Raw genomic sequence first — 17248 nt, forward strand, 5'->3', positions numbered from 1 at the left:
TGTCTGTTAGCAGCGGGCTCCAAAGAGGGGGAGCTGGGTGTGTGAGTCAGCTGACCAGCCTCACCTCCAGGCAGAAACACCTCAGGCAACCCCGATTTTTACTTGCCTTCTAACCTTGTGAATTCAAGATAAAAATGGACTCAGAAGTCAAAGGCAGTAGGAGCCAGCCCTGAGTGAACTTCGTCAAACCACACTTTGGCCACCTAGCTCGGTTTGGCAAGGATCAGAGAGGTTTCGATTTGCACTCAGTTCAGCGAGCACCGCCTCCCGCCCCCCCATGGAGGGTGAGATGGCGGTGCTGCCTCAGCTGACAGGCCCCCACCCGGCCCAAGCCTTGGCCTCAGCCCTAAGGTACCAGCCTTTTGAGTCTCGTACAAAAGTAAGGTTGACCTTCCAAAGGGATGTTGTTTATGAGGAGTCCCTCTGGCGGCAGTGTGGTTGTCGGGTTACTGCCTCCCAGTGCCCCCCACTTCTCACGTCTCCACAGCTACTCCCCGGTCCTCTCCCTGCATTAGCAGCCTCCTCACCATTAGTGCCCAGTTCAGCCACCAGATGGGCCATATCAAAATGTAAGTTGAATCACGTTAAACCCTCTAACTCCACACCCTCTGGGGGCGCCTGGCTCCCTCAGACTAAAAGCCGAGCCGCAGGAAGGCCCTTGAGACCCACGTTACTCTGTGACTCGACTTTGCCACCTCCCCACACTGCCCCACCTCCCCACCCAGTCTCTGCGCAGCAGTCACCTCATTGAGTCGGCCACAGGCACGGGCAGTGGCTTAGGCTCACTTAGCTCTTAGCTGTAGGAGCAAAGCACATCCTGAAGTTGTTGACTGGAAAGTTCTGGTCTTCAGAGCAAACTTCAGGTCATCGTGAAGTCAGCTGGGTGGGTCCTGACCAGCACTTTCTTAAGGTGAAAAAGAACAGAAAAATGTGAGCAAGGGGACAAAAGGATTCTGTGATTCTTTTGTTTCAGTGTGTGGTGTGCGCACAGGGTCACAGTAAGAAGTGTGTTTCTTGTCGTGGGTCTCAGATCACAGAAGTTTGAGAATCACAGCTTCTAGTCTGCTGGTCACATGCTTTTGAAAGGTGACTGAGTTCAGTATCTAGAAATCTCTCCTGATAAACACTGGGTGTTCTGTCTAAGGGCAGATAGGCATTTACTTCCTGGGCTTAGCACTTTTCACTACAGTTCCTCAAGGAGTCCCAGCTAAACATTCTTTTTGTGTTAACTCACCCCTTCCCTCACGGTGTAGCCTGGAAGTAACCGAAGTCTAGCTGCCATCTAGTGTCGGCTCACAGTCTAGGCCTCAGGATCTCCGGGAACCTCAGGCGTGTGCTTGGAAGCCGCCTGTGGACCTCGGCTACAACGCAGCTGGGCTGGGGCTGGGGCTGGGCAGTCTTCGCAGATTCAGGCCCGCCACTCCCAGACCCGCTGTGGTTGGGGTGAGGGTGAAAGACAGCCCCAAACTCTAAAGATACGTTAGGGAGATTTTGGTTCTGGTTCCAGGCACCTCGTTGCTTAGAGCCATGCATACTTTTGATGATGGCAGTGACCATCATCATGTCTGCTGATGGAAGGGGGACCACCGGCCCCTTCTTCCTGTCGGAGAGAGAGTGTCTGTGCAAGTGGACCAGTCCCTGCCTGCAGATCCCCCCGAGAACACAGCTCACCGAGCCGGCCTTGTCTGAAATCAGCATGTTTTCTTAAGCAGTCCTTGGGGTCGGTCACCAGCTGGGTCACCCTCCCCTCATCCGTTCTTCCCTTAAGTCCTGAACCTTAGTAAAGGTTTGGTTTTTAGAACCAACATTTGTTAGTGAAAATGTAGAACTTATGAGTGGCTTTTTCTTGGTGTTTTAAAGAATAGGGTGTGAAGTGTTTTTAAACATTTTTATATTTAGCAAAATTGTTTACAGATCAAGAGAGGACAAAAAGTTTTGTCAGCAGACATAAGGGATATTGAATCTGAAATTCTTTGGAGGCTGGGAGGGAGTGTGATTGCCACCTTCCAGTTAATAAAAAGACTCACTTGGCCAGCTCAGGCTCACCCTGTGTGACTGTGGAGGGCAGAGTTAGGACCAACAGGTAGAAGGGGGCAGATGCCAGCCTGAAACAAGGGAAAACTTCCCAACAGCCAGCGATTGAGCAGCAGAATAAGCCACCTACAAATGTAGTGAGTTTCCTATCCTTGAGAGGGTTCCATGAGTTGGTGACTGTAGCCCAGGTGGTAACAGCCTCTGAGTTAGAGGATACCAGGTGCTTCTGGCCACGAAAACATATGAGCTGAGATGTTAGGCTTGGAGGGAAAGAAGAAGTAAAAAATATTTTATTATGCCCTAACTGGTGTAGCTCAGTGGATTGAGCATGGGCTGTGAACCAGAGGATCGCCGGTTCGATTCCCAGTCAGGGCATATGCCTGGGTTGTGGGCCAGGTCCTACTCTAGTAGGTGGCACATGAGAGGCAACCACACATTGATGTTTCTCTCTCTCTCTTTCTCCTTCTCTTCCACTCTCTCTAAAAATAAATAAGTCTTTAAAAAATATTTTATTATATCTGGGGAAAGGTAGACTGCAAAGGATTTTTAGGACAGTGAAACCAGTGTTTCTGTAATAGTAGATTATATGTCATTAGGCATTTGTCTAAACCCATTTAATGCACAATATCAAGAGTAAACCTAAAGTCTCTAAAAATTAAAAGAGGAGTGACAGTAAAATAAACATTTGTTTGTTTGTTTGTTTATATGTACACGCACACACACAATTGATCCTTGAACAACATGGGCATGAGGGACACCAACCCCTTGAAGTCACAAATTTGCATATAACTTTCAACTCCTCCCAAACTTAACCACTAATAGCCTACTGTTGACCAGAAGCTGTACAGATAACAAAAACAGATGATTAACATGTATTTTGTATGTTATATGTATTTTATACCGCATTCTTACACTAAAGTTAAGCTAGAGAGAAAAGTTATTAAGACAATCACAAGGAAGAGAAAATACATTTAAAATATTTATTGAAAAAAGTCTGTGTATAAGCAGGCCTGCAAACTTCAAACCCACATTGTTCAGGGATCAACTGGATATGATTTTTGAGGGAAGTGCAGTGGGTGGAAGAACTGTCATTTTTGTGGGGGGCTGATTGAACTTTTCAATGGAATAATGCGTATTTCTGGTAATGTGTGTGCTGTGATCCTATGAATTAGTATTTAACCTCCTGTTCTTTGTTTAACTAGGGTCATCGGTTTCCTGGAAGCCATTGTTTGCATAAAATTTGGACAAGATCTCTTCTCTAAAACCCAGATACTCTATGTTATGCTTTGGCTTCTTTGCGTGGTAAGTCATTACTTTTTTACCCAGAGGGTTAGCTCAACTCCCCATGGTGTCTTTAAAAAAAAAAGTAAACGAAAAAACTCTGTTGTGCACCAAGATTCCTTAGAAAGTCATAGTCAGGACATTCTATTTGTAATAACCTGAGAATGGTCACCAGTCTGAAGTTTAAGAATAGGCATGTAGCCATGGGAAGTGGAGAAGCCAAAGAACATATATGCATGAGCCATGGACATGAACAAAGGTGCGGGGATTCCTTCAGGGAGTGGGAGGGTGCTGGGTGGAGGGGGTCAGATGGGGAAAAATCAAGACAACTGAAATAGCATAATCAATTAAATATAATTTAAAAGAAGAGTAAACACGTAAAACCATATGGCATCCAAAATGGGTCACCTTCACTGTTTCTGGTCAGAAGCCCTCAGCAGGTGCATTTATTTCACGTACAGGAATTCACCTCCACACGCTGAGAGTTTCAGGCCTGCCGCGAGGTGACAAGGACAGTTATACAGTGCCCAGGAAATATACATCACTGTGCAAGCACTTATGTGCAAGATGACAGACTGTAGTTTATAGGCCATGCGAGTTGTTTTCGAAGGTAATCAGACCGCCCGCACAGCTTCTGCCCCGCCGGCCCACCTGCTAGGCCAGGCCCGTGGTGGGGGGGAGCTTCCTCCCTGAAGGGCAGAGAGCCAGGGACCCTCCCCCCCCTTCACGAGGAAGGGAGGTCTTGCCTAGCTTACACATTCTGTGACTGCCCTCCTTAATTTAGTTGTTTTTTTTTTTTATTTGGGAGAAAAGCCTTACTTTACATTTAAGCTTAGGGTTCTTATTGACTTTGTCCAGAAAAGTAATCTGAGCTTTCTTTATAAATATTGAAAATGTCTAATATATATTTGGAGGTAGGTAGAGTAGATAACCCCTCACGTACCCAGTGTCCAGTTTCAACAGTTAACCTGTGCCAGTCTTGTTTCCTTATATTTCCCACTCACTGTCTTCACCCTGAATTATTGTGAAACAGATCCACCGGCAATATTTTGAGATGTATCTCTAAAAGATAATACTGATTTTTTTTGTTTAATACAACCAGCTACCATTATCATGTCTGAAAAAGAATTAATAATAATTCCTTAACACTATCAAATATTTAATTAATGTTCAAATTACTAACATGTTTTAAAATTTATTTTTTTTCAGTGTATTTGAAACCATACCCACTTTCTACAATTGTTGGCATGCCTTTTATGTCTCTTTTAATTTATAATTCCCTTCTGTCTCTAGCTCTCTCACCTTTGCAGTCCATTTGTTGAAGAAACCAGTTCTTTTGTCCTGTAGATTTTCTCAGTCTGGATTTATTTTACTGATTTCATCCTATAACGTAACAGATTTCTTTGTCCTCTGTATTTTCTATAAATCAGTAGCTGTATCTAGAGGCTTAATCAGATTCAAGTCTACTTTGTTTTTTTTTTTGGCAGGACTAAACTTTCTATTTTTAAAGTGTTTTTTATTGCCTTTCATGGCATCTATTTTTAGCATTGCTTGTGAGAAGCCCTCCCTGTGCCAGGGCACCGTGGGCCTGTTCTCCCTGTTTCATCTCGAACAACAAAAGGGAATAATGATTTGCTTTGTACCGAAACTGCGGAGTTCATGCTTGTGTGTCCTTTCTCTGCCCCAGTGGGACGGGGGGCAAGGATTGGTGCGGGAGGTGTGTGAGATGTGCCTGGAGACTGTAACAAGTGCTGGTCACGTTGCTGTCTCCGGCTTGTACACTGCAGGTGTGTGGGCTGTAGCATGACCTACAGCCCTCACCTGGGACACAGTTAGAGGCCACACTGGGGCTGAGGATAGCCCCTGGAGAGCAGGACTTGGAAGGCAAGCAGGATCCCCCAGTGGGTATGATCAGTTACAAGTGCCGTGGAGGGGCCTGGCCCGATGATGAGGCCGTTGGCTGCGATGGTTGGGGCCTCCACTGCCTGGCACGCTGGCCAGTTGAGGGAGGAGAGTGCAGACAGGGTCCTCATGCTTTTGTGTTCGTGGCCTCTGTTAAAGATCAGGCTTGATCTCAGACTCGGGAGCAGGCGAACTTCACGCAGTAGGGGAGTGTCACACGTTACGTTCACCACCCTCCCACGTTACTCAGAGGAACAAACCGCTAATTACCCCGTTGCTGGGTAAGAGAACACATCCGGGATGTCAGATTACGTGGGAGCAAAGACCCAAATGCTGGTTAACAAGCCTTTCCAGCGGCGGTTGTCGGGTCGGTTTTGGTAAATTTGGAGGCACATTGTTGCGACGTGGAGGCCAGCCCGGTGTTACGCCCTCGCTGCTGCCACAGCCTTGGCTCTTGTCCCACACACTTTTTTCTCCCCCCGCCCCCTTTCTTTAAACAAAGTCTGTACAATAGCTGTTTTAAATTTAGTGCTTGACATTTTAACTGTACATGCCTAGATTCCCACAGGTGTGATTGCAAACCCCATATTACAAGCTTTCGTCTCCTGGGACAAGTGTGAAATGGGCCTTTTGCGCCCAGGTGAAGCGGTTTGCTTGGCAGTCACAGCAGGGTCTTCTTGTTGAGATGATAAGCGCCCCTCCAGCCAGTGTCGGCCTGTCCCCTTCATGGCTGCCTGCCCTCTGCTGGGAGGAATCCAAAGGACAGCCCAGGCCTGAGTGCTCCCACTGGTCTTCCTGAAGTGACCTGACTCTGGTCAGCCTCCCCACGCCCAACACACAGCTATTGCCTGGTCAGCGGAGGCGGGAACCATCCTCATCAACCTCCCCCTCCTAGTGAAACCTAGGACGGCCTAGGGTTTTGCTCCTTGTGAAGGATGAAACACACACATAGGTGAACGCAGCAAATCCTCTTTCCCGCTCTTTCCAGGCCGCGAAGATGGCAAATGTGGTGGGTCGTGTGTGTGAGGAATTTTAGGAATTTGGGCGTGTACTACAGTGTGGTAAAAGTGAGACTAGCTTTTACTTTATAATTTTAATATATTCATTCATTACCTAATTTTTTGGGGGGAGGATAGGATATGAGCTTCTTTTTTAAAAAATCTCTAGTGCATAGATGGATGTCAGTTTGCATATGGATTGAATGTGAAGTGAACTAGTGTGACCGTACAGCCATATGGGGCTCCGGGGCCCGCTGCCAGTGAACTCTGGAGGCAGAAGTTTGGTGAAAAAGGAAAGGTGGGGTTTATTTAAAGGCGATACAATTTTGGAAGAATAATAGGCTTCTGCCTCAACACTTCCTTTAAAACTCCCAAAGCTGCCCTGGCTGGTGCGGCTCAGTAGACTGAGGGCAGCCTGTGGGCCAGAGGTCACTGGTTTGATTCCAGGTTGGAGCACATGCCTGGGTTACAGCCGGGCCCCCAGTTGGGGGCGTGCAAGGTACAACCACACATCGATGTTTCTGTCCTTTTCCCCTCTCTCTAAAAATGAATAAATAAAATATTTTTTAAAAACACCCAAAGACAAATAACTTCTCCCCCCTTGCCAACTTAGTTCAAAAGTGTACCTGGAATCCCTTCTCCATTTGAAAAAAAAAAAAAACCATCCTTCAGGAAAGGCAGGTGGCTTAGCTGGTTCCCACTTACAGTTCGCCTCCAGGCATCTTTTGGAGTCCTTGCTCGCAGGTAACCTTCTTTGGGCAAGGAGCCCTTTCCCTCCGGCTGTGCTTCCCAGCCCCGCCCCCCTCCACTCCCCCCAGCACTAGTGTTCCATCCCTCAGGCCCACGCTCGACTGCTGCCACTGCTTTTTGTGTGGGACAGGCATGGGGCATGGCACCTGGCCAGGTAGTCTCCAGGGCCTGCCAGCCAGCAACACTTTAGTCCCCAGACCTAAGCGAAGTGAGGGGAGCAAAAAGAGAGCTTCCGTGTGCTCTCTGCTTTTAAACTCAGTGTAAAACCCCATGCATGGTGGAGGCATGCAGCTTGTCAGCTATTGGAGGCTTAGGTCCACATGCTCGTCCACACTGGCATGGCATCTTTGCGCAGGCCGGGCCCGGGTGTCACCATGTTCACACTCGGCAGCTTAGTTACAGGGCATCTGTGCTGGCTCATTTACCGTTGCCCAAGGGCATGGAAAGGCTGTCACTTGGTTTCAGTTGTGATTTCAGTGGCACTTCCTGACCCCTCCTGGGGGTCCCTCTAGGCTAAGGACTGCGGGTTCTTGTGCTGCTTCTCGGGTTCTCCTTTCTGCTCCCCATCGATCTGGCCAGACCTCTGTTACACACAGGGCCCTGTGTGCTTCATGTTCTCTCTCCACCATGCTACTCGTCCTGCTGCATTGATACGGAGGGGGGAGGCCAGTTGCGACACTCAGACTCTTCTTTTTTGACACCTAAGATGACTCTGTGTCCCCAGCAGACACTTAGTAAAGATGGCTAATGTAAAGGAACTGGGCCAGGGCTAAACCAGTGCGAAGAGTTCCCAGCCCCCACCCGTCCCGTACTGTGGCTCCTCCTCCAGGCGGGGCCTGCAGAGCAGACGCTGTGGGTGTTGACTGGTCCCAGGATGCTTTTCATTCTCTGGGGCTTAGTTAGGCATCAGGTCAACATCTGCCTCATCAGCCATCCCCAAACCTGGTATCCAGGGATATCGGGGGGCCTGTGTTCGGGCTCCGGTTTTGCCACATCCTGGCTGTGTGTCCTCGACAGGGCCATTTTCACTCCTCTCCTGTGGACTGAGGGGAGGTAAGATTCATGGTCTGTGTGGCAACCCTTTAGGATCTAAAGTTACCATTCTTAGGAAGAATCTGGTGGATATGGGTTCCTAAAGCGGGGCATCCTGAGGAAAGGAGTAGAGCCAGGCGGTCTTCTTGTTCGGGTTGGGCCACCAGCAGCCGGGGAGGGGAAGCTGTGGGCGACCCACAGGCTTGGCCAAGAGCCTCCTGTCCTGCGCTCCTCTCCTGCGCAGCCAGGAACTTCTCCCCAGCTTTGGGGTTTGACCATTTTTAGACTTTGGGGTCTTGTGGAAGCTATTCTTCCCTTCAGTTAGAGCATCATTTAGGGTGGGGTGCAGGGTAGGGTGGGGATGCTGGGGGGAAGTAGAGGTTGTCGGTCATCCCTGCCTCTGGGTCCCCCGGACCACTCCCTTCTCCATTCACTGAGGGGTTTACAAGGCATTTTTTATTTTTCTCCTTAGTTTCCTGTATGTGTAAACAACAGAAAGAAAAGCTACCAGAACTGGGGTCAGGGTGTGGCCGTGAGACTGAGACGCAGTCAAGAGCCGTGTGGAGCAGGGACAGCAGGCAGTGTCCTGCTGCGTTCCGCCCTGACACAGTGGGCGTCTGTCCCAGACACCCTCCAGACTGTGGCCCAGACTGAGTACAACTGCTTTTTTGTTCAGAAATCCTCTCCAGAGCTGACACAGGGAGTCCCTACAACTCTCCCCACAGAGGGAAGGGAGAGGATGGGCCATGAAACCAGAAATACAGCAGAGACGCTCATGTGTCCTTTGGAGCAGAACCAGCAAAGCTGATCGGGAAACACATCCCACTTATCCCACATGTAAACATGGTCTGGGTTCCGCTGGCAGCAGCACAACTGGTGTCTGCTCTCAGGACTCTCCTGGTCAAAAGCTTCGGGGGTGCTCCCCGCCCATCTCCTGGGGTTCACCTCTGCCACACCCAGCCGTTCTGTAACTGGCATCCTAGGAGAGGTGGCCGTCCTGCGTGCGTCCCCGCTGGAGCCCACAGGTCCTGGGGGCGGAGCTTGCGCAGCATCATTCACACAGTGTGCCCGTGTCTCCCTCCCAGGCTTTCACCACCTTCCTGTGTCTGTACGGCATGGTGTGGTATGCAGAGCACTGCGGTCACCGAGGAAAGGTACAGGAGGGGGCAGAGACAGTCTGTGCGTTTAGGGTGATCCTGTCCTGTTGGGAGCGTTCGTGCAGAGCGTGTTCACGTGTGACTACGGTGTGGCCCGCGCAGAAGAGCTGGGCTCCAGTCTCGCCACGTGGAGACTTAGCCAGTTCAAACTCGGTTCCCTCAGTGGCCGTCTGCACTTATAACTGCCCTGTTCCTTATGTTAGTGTATTTATCCTCCTTTGGTAAGAGGTTTAAAGTTTAATTCTTTAAAAAAATCATGGGGTCAGCCCTGGACCAGTCTAGGGGAGGCTGACCTTATTCCTGGCCCCTCCGCTCTACTCAGGCCTCCCCCAGCACCCCAGCCCGGGGCCCCTGTCGCAGGCCTGCCCCGTGCCCTGCAGCAGACACGTGGGTGGAAGTAGAGAACAGTGTGTGCACTTCAAACGCTACAGCAGTCTAAAACATTGTCAGCTGTAATGTTTTAAAGTAAAAAATAACGTCTTTTGTCCTTTATTCATACCTTGAGTCTAAGGAGCTAATGGTAGTTTCTAGAAGATGTATTTTGCATCACCTGGGGAATAACCTTGCTTTCATAGCTGAGAAACATAAGCATGGGGAGGTTCTGTCACAGGGTGGTGGTGGTGGTGGTGGTGGTGGTGGTCCCGGTCCCGAGCCCCCCAGAGGCAGCGACAGAGCATCTCACTTGTACTGCCATGCCCGCCCCCCCTCCCCCGCCCCCCGGAGTACTTCAGACCCCGTCACTGAGCCTGCCTCTCTTCGTAGACCTACTCCGAGTGCGAAGATGGCACCTACAGCCCAGACATTTCCTGGCCTCACGGGAAAGGCACAAAAGGTATCTCTTTCTTGCTCACTGTTTAATTAAACTTGACTGGGTCCTACCCTTCCCAAGGCCCAGTAAGGAGATTCAGAATCGACCTGTCTCCTCTGAGTGTTGATAACTGTGTGCCCTGAAGGGTCGCAAACCCACTCCTCATGTGCCTCCTGTTACGTATTAAGAAACGTGCAAAGTGCTCGCAGGAGCGTCTGCCCAAGAAACTTCCTTCATCAGAAGAGGCGCCACACAGTTCTGCCTTTTCTGAGGCAGGAAGTTGTTACAAGCCCCGCCTGTCTCAAGCGTGCTGATGGGAGTGTTCCTCCTCTTGGCAGGTGTCCTGAGTGAAGGCGGTTAGGAAGGAAGGATGGTGTGCCAGGAGGAAAAGCCTTTCGAAAGAGGCAGATCCATTCATTGCCTTTATTCGGGAGGCAGGCCAGTTTAACAGGGATTTCAGTGGTGTGGCAGGGCTCTCCCATTGGCCTCTCTCCAAGGAGCATTTTGGAAAGATTTCGAGCCACCTGGTTATTTTAAAGAATTAGGCACCTGGAATAATGACACCGAGGAGGCTCCACTGGACAGGCGTTCCCTGCAGCTCTTAGGAGCTGGTTGGAAGGCCTGGCTGAAGGGAGAGCACAGTGAATGCGAGAGGCCGTGCTCCGCAGCTCACAGGATTGCTCAGGAAGCAGCCGGCCTGGGCGGAGGAAAGCGCTGCTGTCCCGGTCACTCTCCTGAGCTCTTCTGCAGTCACGCTTTTTAGGGTTCTGCCTTGGGAAGACACTGTCATACACTCTGCTGCGTTGCCACGTACCCTTTTCCAGGTGGTTTTTGCTGAATCAAGCAGCTGATCTGATCAGCAACCTGATAGAGGGGCAGAGGGGTTCCCCAGACCTCCATGATTCACAAGCAGGCCGTTACAGGGCAGTCCTTGGTGTTCCTGGGCACTTCTCCATTGAAAAGGCTAGAAGTAAGCAGTGGTAGATATACATTTCAATGAAAAGTAGATAGAATAGGAAAGCAAGGAAGGAAGGAAGGAAGGGGAGGAGGAAGGAAAGAAGGGAGGAATGAATCTTCGGAGTGGTAAAAGTGTCCCTTGGACGAAGCCAAATACCATTTACAATAGAGACCAAAACCCTCAGAACTCTTCATTCGTGGCTGTCTTAAGAGGAGGTTTCCTCTGGGATTGGATTTGGGGATGAGCCCTGGGACAGACTACCTTTGGCTTGGCTGCTGGGCCTGGGGTTGGCCATGTACCTAGCCTAAGAGCAGGGCCAGCCCCCTGCCAGAGTTTGCAGACCTCCCAAGCCTGGCACCTCTCTAACTGGAGTGCAGGCCCCTCCTCCGTCAACTCCCCTGGCCCCACCCTCCACCTGGCCATTACCTGCTGATTGCTCAGTACTCAGCTGGGGTAGAAATTGTTCTCTGAGCTCTCAAACAAATCGTACAGTGTGACAAAGAGTGTCCCTGTGGACTGAGCATCTTGAGGGCTTGGGCATCTTCGTTGTGTGGCTCCAGCACCTTCTGTCAAAGTGGCCTCCAGATCAAAGGACAGAGGTCACATGATATCTTTAATTTTCTAAAGTCAGGAATTTGTCCAGTGTAGAGATTCAGAAACCCTGGTATATGGCACGTCAAGGAATGGAAACCTAGGTAATGCATTCTGTGGGTGGGAGGTAGACCTGACACCCATGTCGTTTAGGTTTTCATTGTTCCCCCTTTGTGCTCTGATTTCATTTGTACTCTCACTTCTGGTTCCCATCACCATGTCCGCGATTCACCCTACACATAGCGCCAGCAGAAGAATTCTGCAAGACCACTCCCACCTCCCCTGCCCAGACTTCCTGAGCCTTGCATTCCCAGGCGCCAGCAGTACTTCTGAGCCTGGGTTCCCTGCCTTGCCTTAGTTTATTAATGCAGCCACTAGGTGGAGCACAAGTATCAGTGGAAGAGCCTAAACTTTACCCACAGGCAGCTGGGCAGGGATAGCTACAAATCAGAATGAGCCTGGGGAACCGCACAGCCCATGGGGATGGTGACAGCCTGTTCTGATTCCTTTGGCCAGGTTCTGAAGACAGCCCACCCAAGCATCCAGGCAACAACGAAAGCCATTCTTCCAGAAGAAGGAATCGACATTCCAAGTCAAAAGTCACCAACGGAGTTGGAAAGAAATGAAAGACCCTGGTTAATCAAAGATGTTCCAGAGAGTGCCTAGAACTGAGAGGGAAGCGGAATCATTTGGACCTCCCTGCTAGGAGGTCAAAACATACAGCGCAAACAGGAAGAGGAGAGGGGACTTTGGGGGGGGTGTCATTATTTGAGAGTGTAAGTCTTGTTTCCCGCAGACACGGCCACATCAGGCAGACCGCTGCCTGGGGTCCTTTGCCAGTGTGGGGTCTCTTCACGTCAGCGCTTGGCCTGCGGTCACTAGTAGCAAGCAGTACAGTGTGTTCGAGGGAGAGGGTAGCTATTTACTCACAGTTGCCAAGAGCAGCTTTGTGCTTGCAAGTATTGTGGATACAGGTTACACATCTTCATTCAGACAGGGCATTAACTGCACAGTTAATGGACTGGTCGCCAGTTTTATTATTTTTTAAATGAATCTGCCTTTCCATTTAATTGGTTTACATTCAGGCCACTTTTCTGTCTTTTATTTTGTTGTGACTTGTTTTTAGGTTAGGATTCTTAAAAAACCTTCAGAAGCCATTGCTGAAACTGAACTTGGAGGGCTCCTCTCTCCCCTAGAAAAGGGAAAGGGAGAGCTTTTGTGTTACTCTTTAGCAAACCTCATCCCCCTCTTAGGACCTCAAACCGCACAGCAGGTGTAAACCAGTCTGAGGAACGGTTAGCTCCCCACACAGGATCCTGGGCTGCAGAGCAGAACCCTTTTTGGACCATTCCGACTGTCACTGTCCACACCAACCCGCGTGCACAGAAGTGGACCTGCCCGAGAGGCAGCCTGCGCCGCGGCCTGTCCTGCAGCCGGTGCCTTGTACCTTTTGTTTGTTTCCTGCCCACGGTGACCCGCCGCCATTGTCTCTTACCCCCGTGTGAGGTGCTGGTGAGTATTGCCTTCCATCCATGCCGTGCTCCAGAGTGTCTGCCCTGATCGTCCGTCGCCTCTGATGGCTCCCTGTTTTAAATAAAACCATTCACGTTAACGCCTGTCAAAGGTCTGTCTGCACAGTGCTCATTTCCCTGCATCACACTCGTACTTCCCACTGTGTGCCAGCAATCACCGTGTTCCGAGCGACTAGGATAACATGGCCGTGTGCGTGTTTTATGTAGTAAGAAGAAAGAAGAAAAGGTATTTATTTTGGAGTGCTGAAAGACACATATGTGCTGTTTCCTAAATTTCCCAAGTGATCAACAGGAAATAAACAATACTGTCATTTTCACTGCGGTAATGGTGACATCAACCAAGTTGGGCCTTTTTTCTCTAACAAGTGGCCATTGCCCAGTTGATTGGCTTGTAGATAAACAGGAACATGCTGAAAGCAATCCTTTTTGTTCCCTCATGTCCCAGGGCGCACGGGTTTCGATGTCTTTTCTCCCTTTAAGGACATCTCGGACCATAGATAGGAGTGTAATGTTTTCCTTTTTCTGCAAAAGAATTCCAGGGTGAAGGGGTTAAGTGAATCATGCGAGCCGGGGTCACATCCTGTGTTCTGGGCCTCTGGCGACCACTCGGTCGGGAGTCTCACACGGACTTGCTGGGCGGTTGCCGGCTGGCGCGGTGAGGAAGGGGCCACCGCTCTGAGCTGTCACAGTCCCTCTGAGCAGCAGCCCATCTTTCCCTGGAGGCACCAAGGCAGAAGTGCATGTCTCGGAACCCACGGTACTTTTCTGAGCCGTTGACGAGGCCTCTTGAAAATGTAGGGCCAGTGTACACATTGTCACTTCCACAGTAGGTGCGTTTGTTTTGTTTCTCCCTGCATTTTGCTTTCCGAACACTGAGCGTTTCTGTGTCTCATACAGGTCTGCCTCTATTCTCCTTTCTTGTGCCCGGGCCACTTCCCTAAGTGCTTGCAAGTGGATTTTCTGGGAGAATTGGGCCTACTTTAACTTGAGCTCGTCTGACTAATCATTAGCGGATTAATAGCTCAGTCCAGCTGATGAGGCGCATTCTCTCTCTCCCAGGCCCGCGGAGAGGGAGGCACCTGTGTGACATGGGGTGACTGACTTTCCTGCGGGGTGTGCAAAAAGCAAAGTGCACATGAGACAGTTTTTCCTTTGTGGCTTTGTGCGAAATGGCTGGGAAAGTCCTCAGATACTTTCCACACCCTTTCTTGGAGTTTAAACTTTCCTTTTTTCCCTTTCAGCAAGGGCTCCTGCCTACAGTGGTTACAAAGCCAGTGCGGCTGTGAGTGGCCCGCCCCACAGCTGCCACTCCTCCTAGAAACCCTATGCTGGGGTTGGCCTACTTCCCCACCCGTTTCTATGGAAATGGGCCTCACATTGATGGGAACAGCATACATGTTTCAGAGGCCTTAGTTGATAATTGAAAATTATTTGACAGCAAATTATCTCCTGCTCATCATTAACAACTGCCCTCTTAAAAAGACCATTATTTTGGACGTAGCGTGGGAAGAATGTTTTATGCATTTTTCTCCGTAAGTGGCATTGCAGTTGAGAGTTAGGTACTTTTCCCTGTTTGTCATTCCTGGTCTCTCTCTGTGGCCTCGTCCAGCTCTTCTGCGTCTGTTCTCACCATCTGTAAAAACCAGGCCCAAACTGCTCCCGCCGCAGCGCTGGGACATTTCATTGACCCGTTAAGCATTTCGATGATAAAAAACATTCTGTAAATGCCAGTCTTATTTTCAGTAGGATGGCTTCTATAGTGAATTTGAGAGTAAAGTGTGCACCCAGGAGAAATAAAATAAAATTCCTTACAAGTACATCAGGTTCGGACCTTCGGGTCTTCCCTCAGCAGCTAGGGCGGGGCCTCGCTGAGAGTCTCGGCTAGTGCAGGCCCCGCCCTTGCGGTCGGACCCCACTGCTTTGTTTACAGCAGTACGCTCACTGGGCAAGCCCTCACGGGGTCGGGGGCGCAGAGAGGAAGGTGGAACACAAGGTGGAAAAGGGAAAAAAAAGCCCTTGAAGCCCAGGCGGAAGTGCGCACTTCATCCACGGATCGAACTGGTGTGCTCCTGGCATTCTGCTCCGGCGACTGCGGTGGGGCTCCTGGGCCTGCCATAGTGCACGCCAGGTGGGCCTCGCGCAGCGTTGTTACTGTTAGGAACGCTGGAAGTCCCACAGGTAGGCTGTGGCAACCTTCAGTATATTTCCCATTGATACGATTAAAATCAAAATGAGAGAAGAGCCAAGACTTCTGCTTATCAGGGTTTCATTACAAGTCCATCCTTTGTGCATTGCAAGGGTTAGATGTGTGAGTCGGTCCTTCGCATAGATCGGCATTAGTGATGAAGAAGACACCGGTGTCGCACGGCCTCCTCGCCAGCCCGTAACCAGACTTGACAGTACTTCCCTTGTCACCTGTTCTACACCTGCTGCTACAGCCATCGCAGGTGATCTGATGCAGAACTTCTTCACTGAACTTTGGTGTTATCTTTGATGCAATAAATACTTATTTTTTTTTAATTTCGCTGTCTTCTGTGAAATTAAAGGAGTTCACCAAAGGAAAAAAAATAGTTGGATGTGAATTTTTAAGTTTGTGGGAATGCCGAGTTGTAAAAATCTTCCTTGTCTCCTAGGTTTACTGAAGACTGCCTTTAACCCATTTCAGAAATCTGTCTGTGACTTTGTCTACCCTAACATTCCCTTTTGTGCCTCTGCTGGGTGGATTTCAAAATTGTACTATGAGCTGTTTGTTGTCACAGTCGAACACTGTCAAGGATTTGCAACAGGTCCGAGTAGCTCCAAGTTCTCACCAGCAGAGCTGAGTGTATACATCGTGACAGTGGTTGCAAACTGGTCTGGCTGAGAGGTGGATGACAGGCAAGCTTCCGGCCCACAGTGCCGACACAGGTACTCTGAAGCCCCCCACCATTATTCTCCTGTCAGAGCAGGGAGACTGGTAATCGCAAATCTGTCCCCTTATAAACCTAGTGAGGATGGGAACATCATTCAGAAAATAGAATTCGCTGAGAGTTCTGCTTTCACAGCTGACGCAACCACCCACCCAGCCTCCTTAGTTATTCTGGGCTCTGCTTGAACCTCTTGTGCCCCGGGTGTTAATTACTTTATTTGTGAAAGTTGGCATGATAGTGCCCAGCCATGGCAAGAAGGCTTTCTCAGAGCTGCCTGGCCTCCTGCCCCTCCGCACAGTCTCCCCAGGCCTCAGACTCTGGTGTTCCTGCGGAGGGTGTGGCCCCGTTTCTGGATGCTGAGTAAAGGGGACTTGCGGCTTTATACACCACAGGAAGTGGGGTTTGCTTGCCTTTAAATGAAAAATAGAAAAATTTGAGGCTAAAGAACCAAAATATTGCATTTTCATGTCTTAAGTATACTCACAGTAGGTTTAATTACAGTGTCGAATTGCAAGCAGAGTTTATGTAACAGTCCATACTGGAAAATCTGGATGATAGACTTTACTGTTCCCAATCGCCTGACAAAGGGCTATTTTTGGCTCACTCTGGTCAATCTGACTGCTTACATCGTGGACCAATTAGGTTCTGTATTTCACGGCTGCAACCTAGGAAAAGCTTAAGAAAGATCTCCAGCTTTCAAAATGTTTAGAATCCTCCGCCTTCTCTTGGAGTAGATGAAATCCAGACTGGGAGCAGGGGGATGAGTTCACTGGGGTCACTGCTAACAAATCTTCCAGATAAAAAAGCATTTGGAGCACTGGGAACCTTGGGAAGACCCCTGCATGGGGCTCTTGGAACCCCCTCCTCCCCCTGAATCTTCCTAGTGACCGAAGTAGCACTTAACTGGCTTTGCTAGGGGGCTGATTGCCAGAGCGTGTTTTCATTTCCTGGGGAGAGGGCGTCCCTTACACAGCCGCCCTCCCCACCATGTGCCCAGCACCATATGTGTGTTCTTGAACCCTGCAAGGCGGGGATGTCACTCCCATTGTCCAGAGTCTTGAGCCTTGGAGGGTAAGTACTTGAGTAAGAGTGCACAGCCACGAAGGGGCGTCAGGTCATCCCAGAGCCTAATGTTCTTTTCTCCAGGCTTCTTGATTCTTGGGCACCTATCTTAAGTCCTTTAGGATCCAAGTCTCCGTTCTCCGTCTCCACCTTGCTCCCAGCCATTCTCTGCAAATAAATAGTGATGAGTCCTTGGAACGCCCACGCCTTTGTCCCCCTTCCCTTTGGAGGGAC

At 49.8% G+C, this 17248-nt stretch overlaps 1 protein-coding gene across 1 annotated transcript in view; it reads left to right on the plus strand.

Annotated features, from left to right (window-relative positions):
* The window catches only part of PTDSS1 (phosphatidylserine synthase 1), a 64963-nt gene extending 51829 nt beyond the window's left edge, over positions 1-13134 (plus strand). Inside the window, exons 10-13 of the mRNA XM_028533819.2 lie at positions 3237-3336; positions 9083-9151; positions 9917-9986; positions 12028-13134. Of these exons, the coding sequence (XP_028389620.1) occupies positions 3237-3336; positions 9083-9151; positions 9917-9986; positions 12028-12137 (349 nt within the window). The 3' untranslated portion in view covers positions 12138-13134. The remainder of the gene's footprint in view (positions 1-3236; positions 3337-9082; positions 9152-9916; positions 9987-12027) is intronic.
* The last annotated feature ends 4114 nt before the right edge of the window (positions 13135-17248 follow it).

The sequence above is a fragment of the Phyllostomus discolor genome, chromosome 7, assembly GCF_004126475.2.
Source record: "Phyllostomus discolor isolate MPI-MPIP mPhyDis1 chromosome 7, mPhyDis1.pri.v3, whole genome shotgun sequence".
Lineage (NCBI taxonomy): Eukaryota > Metazoa > Chordata > Mammalia > Chiroptera > Phyllostomidae > Phyllostomus > Phyllostomus discolor.